The 20,712-nt window shown below is 43.1% G+C and overlaps 1 protein-coding gene across 3 annotated transcripts in view; it reads left to right on the top strand.

The window, feature by feature from the left end:
• LDAH (lipid droplet associated hydrolase) overlaps positions 1–20,712 on the top strand; it is a 230,253-nt gene that overhangs the window by 5,575 nt on the left and 203,966 nt on the right. Inside the window, exons 2-3 of one of the 3 annotated variants that reach the window (XM_050950950.1) lie at positions 10,424–10,582; positions 11,401–11,507. In XM_050950950.1, coding sequence (XP_050806907.1) covers positions 11,450–11,507 — 58 coding nt within the window. In that variant the 5' untranslated portion in view covers positions 10,424–10,582; positions 11,401–11,449. Of the gene's footprint in view, positions 1–10,420; positions 10,583–11,400; positions 11,508–20,712 lie in introns of all 3 variants that reach the window. The other 2 variants (XM_050950949.1, XM_050950947.1) reach the window with 2 other exon arrangements.

The raw sequence follows: 20,712 nt of genomic DNA, 5'->3' as shown, positions 1-20,712 counted from the left end.
ACAATATTATATGCAATATCCTTGTTCCACTTCCCTCATTTTTTCACAGATTTTGCAAAATTCAGTAATTTGCAACGGGACTTCCAATCATTACTATGAATTTATAAGATCTGTTTTATTTCTTAATGATTGAGTCAAACCCAGAAAGTTTTAAACTGAACCATTTTTTAAAACAAATAGTTTTTCTTCACTCAAACTGTTTTGGTCTTATGCAGTTGCTTATTGTGTCTTGCAACTTTATTTTAGAAAAATGTGTATTGACACAGTTGTTCATTTTAAAATAAGTACGTGCAAAGCATTGCATTAACTCACACTATAGAGGAGATGTAAGAAAATGACTGGGAAAATCAGGTTTTGGTCCTACCAAATCTGTTAGGGTTCCTTAAAGTAAACTGTGAAACAAAAACCAAAAAGTGTTGACTGTGCCTTTCACTGCACCTTGGATACTTAAAATCAATTTCATTATCTTTTGTGGGTAAATCAGGGCCTGGTTTTGGGAACTCTGGGTTCTATTTGTGTCTTTTAATATAGGATTCTTCTGCCCTTTAGAAAGTCATGTCTGCCTTCTATTTTACAGAGAGAGAAACTAACACCACTCACCTCCTGTGGTTCCTATGAGGCTTCATTCATTCATATTTGTAGAATGCTTTGAGATCCTAATATAGAAGATTCTGTATGAGAGTAAAATGTACAATGAATTTTTAACCCCTCGGAACTTCATGCTTATTGCTGTGCTGCTTAACACACCCACACAGAAATTCAGGACAGCAGTGGAGAATAGAGCTCTCAGATGCTATTGCTGAAAAAGTATGCAGGCCAGTCATACCCCTTGAGCTATCAGAAACTTTTGATTAATGCTATTTAAAAGAAAACATCGCTCCCCCCCCACCTTCATTGCAATGAAAATTTAATTTGCTTACAGTCTAGTTCTGGTGGAACTCTGGACCTCATATAATCTGTATTGCTGACTCATTGTTTCAATTTAAATTGGAGCCTACAGTCTGTTTTTCTACTTATTACCCTCATTTTCTTTTGATATTATGCTTTATATACAGTACTTAAGTACTCTGAAACAGCGCTTTGTGAACATTTCAGTAAGTTTACATTTCTGTATGACTTACACCTGAAAGTAGAAAAAAAGTGTTTTTTTTCCTCCATCCAGATCTTGGCTTTCTGTACACACAGTTTGGACTGTGATTTTAATTAAAATCCAGTTCAGAAATTGATGTAGTTAAATTGGTGCAATGCCCCTTGGTATAGATATTCTTACTTCAAATTAACAGTGTCCACACAGAGGGCGGTGCACTAATTTCACATAAATTGACTTAGTGCTCCAGCTGTGTTTAGACCTGTCCTTAATGTTTTTAAAAAGGCCTGAGATCTGGATCTTAAATTGGAAGAATGTAAGGCCTAAACTAATGCCCATTGAAGCTAATGATAGTTTGCTCATTGATTTCAGTGAGCCCTTGACTGGTTCTGTTGTATTTCAATGGAATGTATAGGACCAGCATTAAAGGTATTAACATGACTCTATAACTGTCCAACATTAAACAGTTTTAACCAAGGTTCAGCATTTGGTATACAGAAACCTCAGCCTGCTCAGTGTCATGGCAAATACACCTTTAAAAATTTTTAAAACCCTTTATTAAGGTTACTGAAAAAAGAGGGAGGGGAGAGAAAAGGTTAAAGCAGTGGTCCCCAACCTTTTTGTCTAGTGGGGGCCAGACAAAGGACCATGGCGGCGGTGGAGCATCCGCCAAAATGCCGCTGAATTTCTGCAGCGTTTCGGTGGCGATGCCTCTTGATTACGCCACTTGCCGCCGACAAGTGACGTCATCAAGAGGTGTCGCTGCCGAAACGCTGCAGAAATTCGGCGGCATTTTGGCAGATGCTCCACCACCGGCCAGGACGCAGGCGCATTTAGATGCCCCCCGCGGGCACCGCGTTGGGGACCCCTGTGTTAAAGCATTTGAAATACAGAGTATTAAAAGCAAAGCTTTTATTTTAAAAACATCCCTTGTTTCCTTTCTCTTTAGCTGGAGAGAGTCTTCAGATGGGAAAAAACCCTTAGCTGGTAATAACTGTCCTTTTTTGGGGAAAAAGAGAAAAAGTTAGTTGAGATGGGCTGAAACTGTTGTTATCGCTATTCTTGTTTAAAGTGTGAGTCCGTTTCCTAGAAGATAGGACGAGGCAAACATGCATAAGAGGGGAGAGAAAAGTGCAAAACAGCAAAGGTAGAAAATGCAGCTTCTGCCTCTGGTGTTGACTCTTTGTAGCAGCGAAGGTGTAGTCAGATACAGGCACAGTGCATGGTTTTATCAGCCATTCTCAGACCTGGCAAACTTGTACCATTATCGAGCTATTTAAGACATTGCTTTTAACTGCCTCTTTGGTCATAGGCTTACACCAATATTGCAAGATATACAGGCTGTTTTGGGTAAACTGGACTTCTGTTAAACAGGAGGCAAAAGGAGAGAGATAGGAAAGAGCAGAAATAAGGCGGGGAAGGAAAAAGACACAAGGAGGGAGTTTGGGGAAAGGGACTAAACCTCACATGTGAGATGGTGTTTGGGATTTAGCCAGAGCTGCTGATGTCAATTGAGTTCTCTCTTTATCCCGATCTGGTCAATACATTTCCTGGGATTAGGATGATGAAGACCCAATGATGTTATGTTGGATCCTGTGGTCCCAGGAAATGTTGAGGGGATGAGGTGAGCCGTCATATGGAGAGCTCACTCCTTTCTGTTCTTTCAGTTGATAATAGTTGCATTCACCTCCCAAAGTCTCTCTTTTTTAAAGGACCCCTAAAGGGAGTGATGGCTGGAATTGCCCATCCCTTCATTATTTTGTTCACCAGTTAGGCCTCATTTCTGACTCCCCATATTTGGTTCTCAGATTTCCATTTCCACACTTCTTTTGTTTACCAGACATCATCTGAACACAGTCCTTGAGTTATCTCAATAGGCCTTTTCATTTGGATTAATTCAGTCTTTGTCTCACTTTTGCACCTTTTCCCATGAACATTCATTGTTATAAGTAATTGTGACACTTTATGAACTTTCATTAGTTTTTCACAGTTGAGCTTATGTTTAGGGTAAACCTGTAGGCCCATTTATCACAGTAGCCCCTGTGATGGTTCTCAGGGAACCCAAGATTGAGAGTCACCTTGTTACCCCTCTGCCTGTAGTATGAGAGGGTCTTGCTTGTGCTTACCTGGGTGTTGGCTCCTCGACACCACCAGCTTGTTAATCACCCAAGCACACTCTTCTGGGCTATGCTAGCTCTTTCTTTGCCTTTTGGATTAACAGTGGGTGCACTCCAGTGCCTGAGTTCTTTTGAAGTGTTTCCCTGTAGTGTTCAGACCTTTCTCCACTGAAAACAAATAGCGGGTCTGCTGTCCCCAAAAGACCACTATACACACCAGCACTCAGGATCAGCACCTTGCTTAATGTTACAGCACATAGATATATGAATAGTGAAAACAAGAATAGGTTTATTATCAAAGATTTAAATGTTAGTGAGTCAGAATATTGGCAACAAAAAGATTGCATATGAAACAAAATCATAACATGCTTTCTAGAGACTAAACTTTAACAGGTTTAAAAGGAAGTATTTCTTCACACAATGCACAGTCAACCTGTGGAACTCCTTGCCAGAGGATGTTGTGAAAGCCAAGACCATAAAAGTGTTCAAAAAAGAACTAGATAAATTCATGGCAGATAGGTCCATCAATGGCTATTAGCCAGGATGGGCAGGGAAGGTGTCCCTAGCCTCTGTTTGCCAGAAGCTGGGAATGGGCAACGGGATGGATCACTTGATGGTTACCTGTTCTATTCATTCCCTCTGGGGCACTGGCATTGGCCACTATCGGAAGACAGGATACTGGGCTAGATGGACCTTTGGTCTGATCCAGTAAGGCAGTTCTTATGTTAGGTTAACCTCCTATCTCAAGAAATTTATCTCACCCCCAAAAGTCCTCTGCAGCATTTTGACCAAGGTTGGCTGATATCCCATTTTCATCAATGTAAACGCATTACCCATGTAAGTGTAGGAAAAGAGCGTGTCTTCTTTGCCTTCTCCTTATACTCCCCAAAGTTTTTCTGTGCATAAAGACAGTATAACCCCCCAGGGCTTCTTTTTCCTGAGTGCTCCTTCTCTGTTGACTTCATCTGTAAATAGGTATCCATTATGTTAGTTTTCAGTGTTTGATTTACATCTGACACAGAGAGAGGTGAGTAAAGATCTCTTGTCTGACAGAAAACCTGTTTGTTTTTTTAATTCTTGTGGTGGCTCATACCTTGATACATTTAAGACCTCACATGACATTCTTTGGTGAATCAGAATATATACACCAGAATCAGGACATTACTGAAACCTCTTTGCCAGTTGGCATTAAGGGTTTCTTGGGTAACAGCCCCAAGTGATGATATATGTATAAAATAACATTGAAACAGGGCCAGGCTTATGACTTTACAAGTCTTTTGGTTTGACAAATGCACTTGCCACTTCTTGATAAATGATCTTTCTTGCAAACATTCATGTGTGTGTCATGGTTCATGTTGATGACAATTTTATTCATCTTAATTATCACTTCAAAAGTTTTTTTTCTCCTGCTGATGATAGCTCATCTCAATTGATTAGACTCTTCCTGTTGGTATGCATACTTCCACCTTTTCATGTTCTCTGGATGTATAAATATCTCCTGTCTGTGTGTTCCATTCTATGCATCTGAAGAAGTGAGCTGTAGCTCACGAAAGCTCATGCTGAAATAAATTTGTTAGTCTCTAAGGTGCCACAAGTATTCCTGTCCTTTTTTGCAAATACAGACTAACACAGCTGCTACTCTGAAACTTATTCATAACTAGTGAGTTGGTGAACACACACAACTTTTTAACTAATATTACAGATGTGTCTAGAGGTGAACAAAAGCTCCTGGTTAACAAAATTATCCAGTTCCCAGGTGACAGCCACTTGGATACTAGAAAGTGTCTAAATGATGAATATACATATTGGTTATGTTTGTGTGGCCCTTATATTTTCATATTATAGTGCATTGTTTTCTTTTCTATTGCTGTATTCAGACAATTAAAGAATTAAGAAAACATTCAAATAAAATTTTGACACGGATATATAATTTGAACAAGCCAGCGTAGCTTTAGACGATGAAGACCTTTCCTTGCATCCTATAAATATTCCCAGACAAAAACGACATAGTGGAGGTGAGGTTGAGTATACACACAAGGCTGGGAGGCAGGATACTGGACTGTGGCCTAAGAAATGTGGATTCTATTTCCAGTTTGACCATTGACTGGCTGTGATGTTGGGCAAGTAACTTCTCTGATGCTTTCCTCTGCCACCCTTTATCTGACTTATCTATTTAGATCAGAAGGTCTTCAGGGTAGGGACTGTCTTTTACTATCTGTTTGGACAGTACCTACCACAATGAGGGCTCTGATCTCAGTTGGGCCTTACCTGAATACAAATTAGGGATGATGATGGTAACACACATCAGTATGTCATGCTGATATCACCTCCCATTCCGTGTTTAGTAAAACTAGTATGTTAGTCTTGTTGAGCCTGTCATGGGGTCCACTCACTGCAGGTGGAGTGCTGGGGATTAGCTTTTTGCGGATGTGAGGCCCCCCTTCTGCTGCTCACCGCACGCCTGGCTGCTGCTTTCTCTCTCACTCTCTGAGGCTCAGTGTGCTCCCTCTTTGTGACTTGGCCCTCCAGTCACCTCCCTGTGCATGTTTCCCCCTTCTGGGGTAACAAAACCTTTCCTTACCAGCTGTCTTCCCATTCACTGCCTCATGGTACCGCTTCCCCAGCGGCTGGTAGGGCAACCTAGGCCCACCCTCTATTCCGGGTTCCAGCTCAAAAGCCTTCTAATGAGCAACTGAGGTCTGTCCCATTCTGGACTTTTCTGCCTTTCACCTGAGCCTTTTCTAACTACCTGGCTTCCCTCCTTTCCTGGGTTTGCCAGACCCAGAACTCCCTCTTCCCTGTAGGCTACTTGTTTCTATAGCCCCAAACAGACCTCCCTGCTCCCATAGAGTAATTGCAGAATACTTCACAGCAGCCTCTCTGTGCTATCAGCTCCCTGGCTTTATAGAAGCCCTGACTAATAGACTCTAGGACTGGAAGGGACCTCGAGAGGTCATCGAGTCCAGTCCCCTGCCCTCATGGCAGGACCAAATATTGTCTAGACCATCCCTGATAGACATTTATCTAACCTACTCTTAAATATCTCCAGAGATGGAGATTCCATAACCTCCCTAGGCAATTTATTCCAGTGTTTAACTACCCTGACAGTTAGGAACTTTTTCCTGATGTCCAACCTAAATCTCCCTTGCTACAGTTTAAGCCCATTGCTTCTTGTTCTATCATTGGAGGCTAAGGTGAACAAGTTTTCTCCCTCCTCCTGATGACACCCTTTTAGATACCTGAAAACTGCTATCATGTCCCCTCTCAGTCTTCTCTTTTCCAAACTAAAGAAACCCAGTTCTTTCAGTCTTCCTTCATAGGTCATATTCTCAAGACCTTTAATCATTCTTGTTGCTCTTGTCTGCACCCTCTCCAGTTTCTCCACATCTTTCTTGAAATGTGGTGCCCAGAACTGGACACAATACTCCAGTTGAGGCCTAACCAGCGCAGAGTAGAGCGGAAGAATGACTTCTCGTGTCTTGTTTACAACACACCTGTTAATGCATCCCAGAATCACGTTTGCTTTTTTTGCAACAGTATCACACTGTTGACTCATATTTAGCTTGTGGTCCACTATGACCCCTAGATGTCTTTCTGCCATACTCCTTCCTAGAAAGTCTCTTCCCATTCTGTATGTGTGAAACTGATTGTTCCTTCCTAAGTGGAGCACTTTGCATTTATCTTTATTGAACTTCATCCGGTTTACCTCAGACCATTTCTCCAATTTGTCCAATCATTTTGAATTTTGACCCTGTCCTCCAAAACCGTTGCAATCCCTCCCAGTTTGGTATCGTCTGCAAACTTAATAAGCGTACTTTCTATGCCAACATCTAAGTCATTGATGAAGATATTGAACAGAGCCGGTCCCGAAACAGACCCCTGCGGAACCCCACTTGTTATACCTTTCCAGCAGGATTGGGAGCCATTAATAACTACTCTCTGAGTACGGTTATCCAGCCAGTTATGCACCCACCTTATCGTAGCCCCATTTAAATTGTATTTGCCTAGTTTATCGATAAGGATATCATGCGAGACCGTATCAAATGCCTTACTAAAGTCTAGGTATACCACATCCACTGCTTCTCCCTTATCCACAAGACTCGTTATCCTATCAAGGAAAGCTATCAGATTGGTTTGACACGATTTATTCTTTACAAATCCATGCTGGCTATTCCCTATCACCTTACCACCTTCCAAGTGTTTGCAGATGATTTCTTTAATTACCTGCTCCATTATCTTCCCTGGCACAGAAGTTAAACTAACTGGTCTGTAGTTTCCTGGGTTGTTTTTATTTCCCTTTTTATAGGTGGGCACTATATTTGCCCTTTTCCAGTCTCATGGGAGACGGGAGAGATTCCAGAACTTTCCAAAGATAATAGCTAGAGGCTCAGATACCTCCTCTATTAATTCCTTGAGTATTCTAGGATGCATTTCATCAGGCCTGGTGACTTGCAGGCATCTAACTTTTCTAAGTGATTTTTAACATGCTCTTTTTTTATTTTATCTTCTAAACTTACCCCCTTCCTATAAGCATTCACTATGGTAGACATTTCTTCAGACTTCTCAGTGAAGACCGAAACAAAGAAGTCATTAAGCGCCTCTGCCATTTCCAAGTTTCCTGTTACTGTTTCTCCCTCCTCACTGAGCAGTGAGCCTACCCTGTCCTTGGTCTTCCTCTTGCTTCTAGTGTATTGATAAAAAGTCTTCTTGTTTCCCTTTATTCCCATAGCTAGTTTGAGCTCATTTTGTGCCTTTGCCTTTCTAATCTTGCCCCTGCATTCCTGTGTTGTTTGCCTATATTCATCCTTTGTAATCTGACCTAGTTTCCATTTTTTATATGACTCCTTTTTATTTTGTAGGTCATGCAAGATCTCGTGGTTAAGCTAAGGTGGTCTTTTGCCACATTTTCTGTCTTTCCTACCCATCGGAATAGCTTGCTTTTGGGCCCTTAATAATGTCCCTTTGAAAAACTTCCAACTCTCCTCAGTTGTTTTTCCCCTCAGTCTTGATTCCCATGGGACCTTACCTATCAGCTCTCTGAGCTTACCAAAATCCACCTTCCTGAAATCCATGATCTCTATTTTGCTGTACTCCCTTCTACCCTTCCTTAGAATTGCAAACTCTATGATTTCATGATCACTTTCACCCAAGCTTCCTTCTACTTTCAAATTCTCAACGAGTTCCTCCCTATTTGTTAAAATCAAGTCTAGAACAGCTTCGCCCCTAGTAGCTTTTTCAACCTTCTGAAATAAAAAGTTGTCTGCAATGCAGTCCAGGAACTTATTGGTTATTCTGTGCCCCACGGTGTTATTTTCCCAACATATATCTGGATAGTTGAAGTCCCCCTCACCAGCAAATCTTGGGCTTTGGATGATTTTGTTAGTTGTTTAAAAAAAGCCTCATCCGCCTCTTCCACCTGGTTAGGCGGCCTGTAGTAGACTCCTAGCACGACATCACCCTTGTTTTTTACCCCTTTTATGCTAACCCAGAGACTCTCAACACTTCCGTCTCCTATATCCATCTCCACCTCAGTCCAAGTGTGTACATTTTTAATATATAAGGCAACACCTCCTCCCTTTTTCCCCTGTCTGTCCTTCCTGAGCAAACTATACCCATCCACACCAACATTCCAATTATGTGTATTATCCCACCAAGGTTCAGTGATGCCAACAATGTCATAGTTGTATTTATTTATTAGCACTTCCAGTTCTTCCTGCCTGACTGCCTGACGGTTGCTGCACAGGTGAGCTTCCCCTAATTAGGGCCTTTCTCTCCACCTTTCTTTCAGTTTGTAGCCTAATAGGTTAATTGGCCTAACTGGCTTCCATGAGCCCCATCAGAGTAAGTGTGGGGTGAGTACCCATCTCAGAGCTGCAGAGAGTAATTGTTATTCATAGTGAGATTAAAGAGGAGGACATAATTTTTACTGCCTTACCATTGTTTCATGTAATGCCTAAGGGGGAAAATATTCTCCCTCTTTTTTTTTTTCTTCCAGTTTGTTTTTAGTGTGCAGTTGTGCCTAATTAATGTGCACTGTTTCTGTCCTTTTAGGCAAGGATCTGCGCATTATAGCCACCTGGGTAGAACCTTGCTCGCACACAGAGCTCCCTGGAGTTCCATAGCCTGCTTGCTTGGATCTGAATGCAGGACCTGGTTCTTAGCTAGTCAGTTTTCCACTGTTAGTTTTGTTTTGGGTCTTTGCACTCAGTTTCAGGGGAGAGGAAAACATTCTTTAAAAAGTTAGGAATATGTCATGTAGAATCCATAATAACTTGCAAAGGGAACTCAGAGACAGAAGCAGTAACTTAAAGTACTTAAGACCAGATTTGATGCTGACAGCTTCACTTTAATGGTGATGCTGTGTTACGTCTGTTACTTGGTCAGTAGTGTCCACTTGCAGTGATGGCTTGTCTTGTTATACAACATGTAGCATCTTCAGTATTAGTGTCTTCCACTTGTGGCTCTCAAAGCACTTTATAAACATTGTCATTTGCCACAGCTCTCCTTAACTCTCCTTATCACCATTTTATGGGGTGAGAAACTGAGGCACAGCAGTTATTGAGTGATTTGTCCAAGAAGTCACACAGGGAGTTTGGAGCAAAGCATCTTTTGTGCATTAGCATAGAACCCAGTTGTCTTACTATGGCCACAGTTCAGCAAGGTACTTAAGCAGATGCCTGGCTTTTAAGCATCTGAGTCAGTGGGGTTACTCACATTGTTGAAAGTTTATCTTGTTGAATGAGGACCTCCTTGTCCTGTTTTAGTAAATATGAAGTAATCCTTCTCTGTTATCTATTTCCTGTTATTGGACCAAAAGTAAAAACTGTAAATTATATAGCTATGGAGGTGATTTCTCCTTGTCCAGGAACCCCGCTGTCAGTCTTTGCACTGGCAGCTTTACAATATGAGATGTATTGCAATATGGAAGGACCCAGAGGTGTAGCAGGTAGAACAGCTGTACTGTGTTATAGCCTGATTGGGGGTGCATGACTCTGCCGTACACATTGATCAATTTAGTGGCCTCTGTATCTTTATACAAATGTCTACAGTCTAATAAAGCAGCTGTCACTGAAACAGGCCATTGTTTAGTTGAACACTGGACATGGGAACTGGGTTTCTTTGGTTATTTATGGTTTAATGATGGTGTGTAGTGCTGTGGTGCTAATCATACATAGATAATTACTGATATGTTATAACAGCCTCTTGTTCTGTTTAGCAGAGAGCACGGGACCAGGATCAGAAGAGCAGGTCCCTCTGTATGAAGAATTTATTTACTGTTGTGGAGCTGCTACTCAGGTCTTAAAGTGTGGGCCCTGGAAAGACCTCTTGGAATCTGAAAGTAAAACTCTCCCCAGGCTCTTGTTTCTGATTATTCCAGGTAAGTTTAGAAAAAATGCAAAGCTCTAATTAAAAGGACACTGTCAGGTTAAAATTAAATGTGACAAAATTACTCAATTTGTCACACAGGGAGTTTGAGGTAGAGGCAGGAATAGAACCTAAACTTCTGATGCTTTAATCACAAAAACATCCTTCATCTGGTTTCTTATGATCTATATTACAAGTAGTGCTTTACATGAATAAAACTAAAAATTTACAAAGTCTGATGTACTCCTTATGCTATTTATTTGCTTTCTGCATCATATTTATCTTGAAAAGCTGAAGCAGGCAGGCCAGTTTTTGCTTCTCTTCCTGGTCAGTTTCACTTTGCAGATCTTGTCCTTTAGGGTAATACTGCCTTGTCAGCCTTGCACGCATGTCCAGTGGATGATTAAATTCAAAGGGAAGAGTTTCAATTGCAAGTTAAAAGAAAATAATTGATTACAATTTCTTCTTATGTGAGCTTTGTAATATTTTTCTTTAAGAAATCCTAGATTTTGAGCCTAAACTACCCTTTAAATCAACTGATATAACAAATATCCAAGATTATTACTTGAATTACATTATTAAATTTTGTGCAAACAAAACTGTTAACACTTGCCAGATTAAACAGAGTTAAGATTTAAGAGCCAAAATCTAGCTTCATTGAAATCAACGGGAGTTTTGCCATTGACTTCACTGGAAGCAAGAGTTGTCCTCCAGTGATCCAGTATAGCACAACAATTATAATTATGTTGAGTGACTTTAGTAGTGATTGTATATATTGGGCTTGAGGGGGCAACTGTTTTGGTACTTTTAACTCTCTGCTCTCCATCACAGTACTGTATTTTTGAGATAATGTTAATTGCCTGAGAAACAGAAGCAATGAATGACCCTTCTGGTTTTCCAGTTCCTTTTCATGTGTTTGACTAAAATCCTCTTTATCTGTAAGTATACTCTGGTGCTATAAATAACTACTCGGGGCAAGTCCAAAACATTAATTGTTTAGGGTATAGTGCATTTGGAAACAAGTTGCATCATTAAAAATAGATGCTCTGATCTTACTTCAGTGGCAGTTGGCCTCTTAGCATCAGGCCTGTAAATGTTAATTGTGTGAAAATACATTAAACGTGTATTAATTCTGGACTGTGATTGGCGAAAATCATATTGTATATTAAAAAAAACCACCTAATACCTTAAAAACATTGTGTCCATTTCTATAGCAAAAAAGCATGCTGTTTCCACTGTTGGATTCTTATGCAAGGTTTTGGAAGCCTCCCCAAAAGTTGAGTGTATTTGATATTTCTGGGCATATCTCTTTGGGACTTGGGCACTACATGTTGTGTGGTACCTACTAGAGCTGGATAATCATGTCATTTTAACACATCAGCTAATGTTAAAACTATCACTATTTAACTGATAGTTAAGAAATAATGCTCCTAATTAATTAATAAAAATCAGACGTTGCCACCTTTTCAAGGGTGAAGTAAGCACCAGCTAACACAAGTAAGGGTAGCAGAATCTGTTCCTGCAATGACCTCTGTATGAGCAGACCCCCACTGAAGTCAGCAGAGCTCTTCAAAGGAGCAGGATTGGGACCAAAGTCTGTAGCATGCAGTCTGCTTTCAGTGGATATACTTCTGGAAGGCCAAAACAGATCTGCTGAATTAAATAAGTGTTGCCCCATGTTGTAGATGCTTTCCTGAACATTGCTCCTGCGTTCAAGTGGTGAAGACCGGAAAAGAATTATAATGTGTAAGGCAGTGGAGTGGCAGCACTACATTGATATAGTTTCCGAGAGAACCATTCTGCAAAAACTTTGTAAACATCTTTTGGCCAAAGGAGCAGAAGTGAAATGTTCATAGCAACATTTGTCCTTGCGGTCTGGGAGGCTTTAATAACAGCTGATTCACATTTTTGCCATTTATTTTCAGTACAAATTGGAAGTTCCCCTGACTGTGAAAACATTTTTTTAAAAAAGAAACAGGTTGCTAAACAAAATTTTGGACTAAGGAATAATGAATGATGGTGAGGGCATTTCCTGGCAGTCAGTAACCAGCTGGAGGAGCTGAGAGCCCTTGGCTCTCCCCCAGTCCCATAACCAGATGGTTGTTTTTTCCGTTTTCACAGTTTATAGTAGCAATAATGACCTCCTGGTTCCTAGTAGTTAACAAAGTACCTTCTTATGTGTTAAAGTTAAAAATTGAATGACACTTGACCATGGATACAGTGATCTGTTTCCAGGGCTAATCTTTGCTCTAGCAGTTAGCAGCTGTAGAGTAACCAACCAAGATTTGATTCTGATTAAGTATATACTGTATGTATTGTGGCAGAGCTCTGGCCTTGCTCCCAGGGGTCCTGCGCTTCTAGGCGGTTTATGCTAGCTTCAGTGACTTACTGTGACCCTCCACGTAGCCCTTCTCTCTAGGGCCAGGGTTACAGTCTACTGAGCCCTCTTCATCATAGGCCTGCAAGGAGGTTGGTGAGAGAACTCCCACAATCTCTGTTGTCCCTGGGAGCTTATTTCAGAACAGTTTAGCCTCCTGTCCTGACAGGGACCTGACTTCCGCTCCCAGGAGATGTTCCTGTAGTGGTGGGTTGGGGGGAACCCGGGCTTGCCCTCTACACCGGGTTCCAGCCCAGGGACCCTAATGGTAGCAGCTGTTGGCAGCCAGCCTTCCACTGCGAGAGTTGCTACATTTCCCTGGGCCACTTCCCCACAGCTCTCCTGCTTCTCCCATCTTCACTCTCACCGTAGGGCTCCCTTAACGGTGGTTTGAGGGTGTGTTCATTAACCAGCCCTTCAGCCGCACATCCTCTCCCCTGCCTGACTGGAGTGAGCCCTTTTTATAGTATCAGCAGGGCTTTAATTAGTCAGGTGTTCACATTAGCTGAATGGCCTCACCTGACTCTTTGCAGGTTAATTAGAGTCAGGTGTTCTCATTAGCCTGGAGCAGCCCCTGCTCTGGTCAGTCAGAGAGCAGAAAACTGTTAATCCAGTGGCCAGTATACCTACCGTGTGCTATTCTGCTGTACCCAACTGGCCTGGGTCTATCACAGTATTAATTTCTCTTCAGGTGATTGCTAATATTTTTTTGACCTGAGATGTTAAATATTGACTGAAGCAAAGCAGATGTCAAGTTTTTCCTCCAAGCACTCAAAAGTTAGGAAATGCCGGAATTAAGGTTTCCTGTGCAACCTTATTTTTGCCCTCTTGTGAGTAGTAGTATGACAGTCTTTAATTATGTGATTAGATACTATTTTTTCAAGCCCCTTTTCACCCCTGCTTCTCCCTTCCCCTTCAGCACTAGCCTTAGCTTATCTCATGCACCCCTTGTTCCCATCCGTGTTCCTTGCCCTTTCCCAGCTCCTAGCTAGATCGGGAAAAAGTTTTCCCCTCCCATGAAATTTTTAGATTTTTCAGAAATGTTCCCATTCCACATCAGAATGAAACCAAGACCTTTCAGTGTTTTTCAAGAAAAACTAGAGAGAGCTCTGCTCTAAAATAGCTGATAGCCAGTGGTTAGGGCACTCACCTGGGATGTGGGACACTCAGGCTGTGCTGCTCTCCTCCATCCCAGGCTATTCTGGGGTGGGTTTTAACCAGCAATTACATCCTGCACCTGGAAAGCCTTTCCCAATGGACGTTTTTCGGTACATTCCCATGAAGAGTTTGTGGTTTTGACAAATTAGCATTTTATGACTCCCCACCCGCAAAAAAAGTTTTGTCTGAAAATTTCCAACCAGCTCTATTCTTGACCCCTTTCCCCACCAGCTTCAATTCTGCTCCTGTGCCGTTCTCTCACCCCTCTGCATATGAGTCAAGGTGTTTCCTCTTCTTTGCCTGGGCACTGGTAGGGGGAGCGGTGAGTACACAGAGGAGATAGTCGACTTGCTCTCAGTTCTGGCACCTAGCCCCACTCTGGCACACAGCAGCGGAGAGGAGCAATTGCAGGAGAAGCCCTGCTCAGTCTTGGGATGGGACATGTTCATTTGGTCTGTGGGGATGGTGCATGCACTGTCTGGTTAGCATATAGAGGCTGTGAGGGGGAGGGCATATGCTTGAAGCAGACAGAATCTTTAGAGAAAATGTCCTCCAGATTCTTAATACTGAGCATATGCAAAGTGCATTTTTTTTTCAGAGATTTATAACTAGGAATGATTTGAGCTCTTTTTTTTTTTTTTTTTTTTAAGGACAGAAAAAAGCACATCGCTAACACCAGCATGACCCTCCTGCCAAATGTTAAGTCCCTGCTGCAAAGCATGGAGGCTCTGGAGTTTCTTGCCAGAACTATTGTAAGGTAGTTTTAACATGGGCAAAACAACGCATTTTCCCCTCACCTCGTTCTCGAAAGCAGCTGAACTGTTTTAGCTGAAACTTTCCAAAGTGTGGAAAGGTGCCTTAGGCGATGACCAACATAAAACATTTCAGCCGCAACAGTTTGACAAAATTTTATATGTCTACAACTGAAAACAGTCTTACAGTTGAAAGTGTCAGGCAACTTTAACTATGGATATTGCTGCATGAAGTGCCTATAATAGGACTCTGCATTATGTAGATTATTATATTCTGAATCTCTACCTGTTGACTCTTGTTTGTACCTCCGCTAGCATGGTGGATCCATGATTTACTGCAGTACCAGACTTGCCAATCCCCAGTAATCAAAACTTATAAGTCAGCCCTCCTTTCCCTCCCCATGCCCCCAAATCAAGAGATCAACTTAAAAAAATAGATTTTCTTTTAAATGAGGTCTTTTAATTTGCTTTCTGATTCTTGGTCCTTGAGGTTTCACACTGTCAAGCATTTCTCTCCAACCATAAGATTATTTTTTTTAATGAGCTGAGATTCATGCCTCCGGGATCTAACACCAAACATTCTGAGAGACATGGTAAAAACATGAGAATTGGTATAACTGCAGAAATAATAATCTGAAATATCTAGAAAGCTTTCCATTATCGCCGTAAGCTTTTAAGAAATGTAACAGTTTTCCATTTGTAATTAACAGTAACAAGTTGGCATTGTTAGCATGAAATGTCCTAGTCTGGTAGCAGGGACTGATCCTGGGCTAAGTGAGTATGCTGACCTACTGAGGCATGTGAATTCCTGTTGGGATCCAGGAGGTGAGCGGGCTCTAGGACCTCCCCCCAGTCTAAAGGAAGGATCCACTGGGCCTGGAAACTGAATGATTCCAGGGCACAACTAATGAGATAACAGGGACAGGAGTGAGGTCAAAGAGTCAAATGAAGGGAACCTGACGGGGACACGGAGCAGAGAACCCCAAACAGCGCCCACAGCTCCTCAAAGGCATCAAAGGAGCCAATGGATGCCGCCCAGAGGAACTCTGCCCGGATGCGTGAATGGATAGAGGGTCGGAAATAGGCCTCACAGTCATAGGAGACCCCATCGGCCAGCCTCCTCTCCCTGGTTTTATAAATTGCCCTTTTAGCTAGGTCCAGGAGGAGGTTGACCAGGAGGTCCCGTGGCAGTGTGGGGCCATGGATAGGGAGTGCATATATAAGGAGGTGAGGGGAAAAGTGCAACCAAAATCATAACAAAATATTTGTGAGGAGCCGGAATAGGGGCTGCAGCCTGGCGCACTCCAAGTAAATGTGTGCCAAGATTTTCCTCACGCTGCAAAAGGGGCAGGTGTCCAGGATAGGGGTCAACTGCGCTGGGGAGTACGAGACCTGAAGAGCCTGGAGAGCCTCATGCGCTGAGCGAGCGTCAGGGGATCCAGCCAGTCTCCCCGGTCATAGTCAAGAAGGTCTCCGACTCTGGTGACTTTTGCCAGGACCAACCTCTGGCGCACTAAGGGGGACTCCGCCACCTGTACATGGAGCTGGGGGTTGTGTAGCAGCGGCTCCGCGAGGAGATCTGCGCACTCGGTGGCCGCACGGACCTGATCGCTGAGCACAGCTTCCAGGTCCAGAGGAGGTCCTGGTAGAAGACCGGCAGCCCAGAGAGGTCTCGCAGAAGACCTCTCGGATGGAGATAAAAGAGCTGTTGGAGCCCTCGGAAGCGGTGCAGGAAGGCGTGCGCCAGTACTGTCCACACCAGACTTCCTGCACCATAAAGGAACCTCTGCAGGGCCTGGAGGCGGAAGACATGGACCTGAGTGAGTAGACATTCCAGGCTCTGCCCCTCCCACGCCCCCTCCAGGGGAAGGTGGAGGACACCTGCAAAGACCCAGTGCAGTCCTAGCCAAAAGAACTCCAGAATCACTGTCTGGAGGTGGGCCAGGACCAGGGTGTTGAGTCGCTACTAAAGCATGGACAGGACTAGTTGATTAAGCACCAGTGCCCTCTCTCGGAGGGAGAGGCACTGGAGTAGTCCTGTCCATTTCCAGAGCCGCTATGTCACCCTGCCCGTTAAGCCATACCAGTTTTCCTGCAGAGAAGGATGTGTGGCAGAAAGGTAAACGCCGAGATAGATCAGTGGACCTGCGCTCCACTGGATGGGCTGAAGCGCAGATGGGAGGGAGCTTGCCTGCCACCAGTCCCAGACCACCAGGCCAGAGCTCTTGACCCAGTTGACCCAGGCGGAGGAGGCTGCCGAGTCGGCGGCCTGGTAAGCCTCCACCTGTGCCAAGTCGCCTGGGTCCTGGACTACGAGGAGCATTAATCAAATGCTAAAAGCATTAAGAATGGTAAGAAAATCTTATATAGCGGTCACAAGATTCAAAATAAATACTGATCTTCCCCCTGCCCCCCCCCGCCGCCAAAAAAAAAAGTTGATTCCTCCTCCTTACAGCATGTGGGACCTGTATATGTATTTTGGACAAAACATGAAGTGTTCCACGGAACACAGAGCATTTGAGGTGTGGATGTCAGATAAGGTGGCTAAATTCCATAGACGTTAAAGTAGTAACTCTTGGAAATCTAAAGGCATGTGAGTTGTTAGGCAGATGTTTCTCTCTGGGGGAAGGAGGATTTAGGGCAGCGGTGGGCAAACTTTTTGGCCTGAGGGCCACATCAGGTTTTGTAAATTGTATGGAGGGCCGGTTAGATGAGGGGGTCATGGTCTGGCCCTCACTTCCTGTCTGTGCCCCCGCCCGGGACTCGTGCCACTGACCGCCCCATCCAACCCCTCCTCTCATTCCTGATGGCCCTCCTGGACCCCTGCCCCATCCAACCGCCCCATCTCCCTGTCCCCGACTGCCTCCCACTCCCTCATCCAGCCTCCCCTCTCCTTCCTGACTGCCCCCCTGGAGCCCCTGTCCCCACTCAACCCTCTGTTTCCTCCCCTGAGTGCCCCAACCCCTATCCACCCTCCCACCCCCTGACCACTACCCCAAACTCTCCTGCCCTCTATCCAACCTCCCCTGCTCCGTGCCCCCTTACTGCACTGCTTGGAGAACTGGTGGCTGACGGCGCTACAACCGTGCCGCCCGACTGGAGCCAGGCCATGCCTTCGCCGCTGCTGCCACGCAGCACAGAGACTGAGTCAGGCCAGGCTCTGCAGCTGCTCTGCCCCAGGATCTCACAGCCCTGCCTTCCAGAGCATGCGCCAGTGGTGGAGCAAGCGAGTTCAGGCTGCAGGGGAGAGGCAACAGCAGGGGAGGGGCCAGGGCTAGCTTCCCGGGCCAGGAGCTCGGGGTCCGGGCAGGACGGTGCCGCAGGCCAGATGTGGTCCACAGGCCGTAGTTTGCCCACCTCTGATCTAGGTCTGAGCAGTCCTGAGAGAGGATCCCTGGGAAGAGAATTTATTGTTTTTGTTTAATAAAGCAAAACCTCAGGAAAGGAGTGCTTGGGGTACTTGCCCACACTGTTATTCCAGATGAGAGCTCTTATCCTGCTAAACATGCAAATTGGATCAGGAAGGGTAGTCTGCTTTTTAAGGCATTTACCTGAGGTTTGGGAGACCTGGATTCAGTTCCTTGCTCTACCACAGACTTTCTGCATGATTTTGGCCAAGTCACTTAAATTGAGATCTTCAGAAGGTAGTTATGGGCCTAATTTCCATTGATGTCACCTAAATCTTTGAGGATTTGGGCATTAGTCTTACTTACAACTTTTTTTTTTATAGTTCACAGTACGCTAATAATAATAATAATTATTAGCCTCCATTCACCACCTGTAAAATGGGGATAAAGGCATTTCCCTGCCTCACAGAGCTGCTATGATGATACACTGAAGGCTGAGAAGTGCTAAGATGCTACAGTATTGGAATCATATGCATATGTGAAAGCAAGATGAGAATACCCCTAAAGTTGGGAAAGCTTTACTTTGAATCTGAAATATAGCATGTGGTCCTATCTATGATTAATTTTTAGGATGGTTTTCATTCTTCGTTTCCATTAGCTACAGACTGGAGCAGGTCGAAAAATGAAAAAAATTGGCAGTATATGTTGAAATCATCTTTGTTCCACGGATTTAGAAATGGAATGATGTTTTGGTGCCTGAAACTTTTCTTGAAGATTTTTCTCAAAATGTTTATATCTTTTGATCTTTCAGTTTTTTGTTTTGTTTTGTTTTTTTTCCCACTCTCCACTGCTTTTCCTCTTTCTTTCTTTTTAATTTTATTGTTGGATACAATAGAATAAATGATATCCAGGGGTTTTTTCTTTCTTTTTTTAACGAGCTGCAGGTTGTCCAAAGTTGAAGAAACTTTCAAAAACTGCAAAGCTGCAAAAGGAAGAAAGAAAATGAAACAAACAGAATTCCCCAACATCATTCATTCTGTTGAATTCAGCAGGAAAACCGGGGAGTGAGGGAAAGGGCAGAGAGGAGAAGGGATGGGAGGAGAGTAAGAAGTATGTGTTCAGGGGAACGGGTACTGTAACAGGGTGCTGGCCTAAGAGGCACTGAAGGAGCCCCTGTTAGCTCAGAACCCGCTAGTGCAGCTGCCATCAAGGGGAACAGGAGGAGTAAGGAGTGAGGAACTGCTGCTCCTAGCTAGCAACAGGAACTAGCTGTCCCCCGGGTGGCTGCCAAACTCGAATTGAATTGTGCAGAGTTGTATATAGATGGTGGTGGGAATGAACACAGGAAAATAAAAGGACGTGGGGGTTTGCAAAGTAAGAGGTCTCCAGCTGATTTGTACCGTGAGTGAAGAAGCGCTTGTCTACAGGTACATTTTTCATTTCCAATTTATTGAAAAACATTTTTAATCTAATTTTTTTTTTGACCAGCTCTACTTATAACTTTTCGTCCCTGGATTATTTTCTTTAATTTGTAGTTTATAATGTTCTAATAGCAATAATTTACAATTCTCTGTCTTTCATCCAAGGTTTTAAAAAAGCATAAATTTAACATCACAAAATTCCTGTGGGAAGTTTATAAAATGGTATCATATCCGTATCATAGATGGATAAACTGAGACATAGAGAAGTAAGTCAGTGGCAAAGCCAAGAACAGGAGACACACCCCTTGCTCTGACCACCTGTTTAATGTAGTTTAGCTGATTTAATGTAATATCAATTTTATTTTTCATAATTCAACCTTTCTGTCACTGTAAGTTTTCTGCGTTAGTGTTGGCTTATGTATATAATTCAACAAAATCTCTATTAACTGTGGAACATCTAAGACAGTGGAGCAGGCCTTGAAAAAATCTGGGATCTCTGATCACCTTGCAATATATTCACAGACATAAACATTCAGAATTAGGTGAGTTCCCCCCTCCACACTCTTCTCCCGCTAGCTTTTGTAAACTGTTTGAGCCACAAAATGATAAATAATTATTTCCCAGCACTGGAATTTTCACACTTGAAAGGTTTGCATTTATTGTTCTGTTCCTTTTATAGGGTGAGGCAGTGCAGGAAAGGGCAAAAGGGTGGCTGAGTAGTGGGTTGATGAAAGGAAAATCCAGGCAAGAGCTGAAGGGTGAGTCTCGCCCTAGAAGCAGAGGATGTGGAGCCAGGCACTCGCTGATCTGAACCGAATATAGTTAGTTCTAATGTAGATGATGATTCATTGTTCTGCTTATTAGAATGATCTGGTGCATACTTTTCCAGTCTAATAAATTTCAAGCATATGACTTGTTTTATGTGTAATCAAATCAAACTGTTTTTAGAGTACAGAAAGCAAAGATACTAAAATGCTAAGGATCCTGCTCCTGCTCCCAACAGAGTCAATGGCAACAGGCCCAAGCTTTGCAGGGGATTTGGGAATATGTCCTGTATATTTATTTCCTTTTCATTGTTTAATCAAAAC

This window comes from Gopherus flavomarginatus, chromosome 4 (genome assembly GCF_025201925.1).
Source record: "Gopherus flavomarginatus isolate rGopFla2 chromosome 4, rGopFla2.mat.asm, whole genome shotgun sequence".
Lineage (NCBI taxonomy): Eukaryota > Metazoa > Chordata > Testudines > Testudinidae > Gopherus > Gopherus flavomarginatus.
This window is presented reverse-complemented; position numbering and strand designations above follow the sequence as displayed.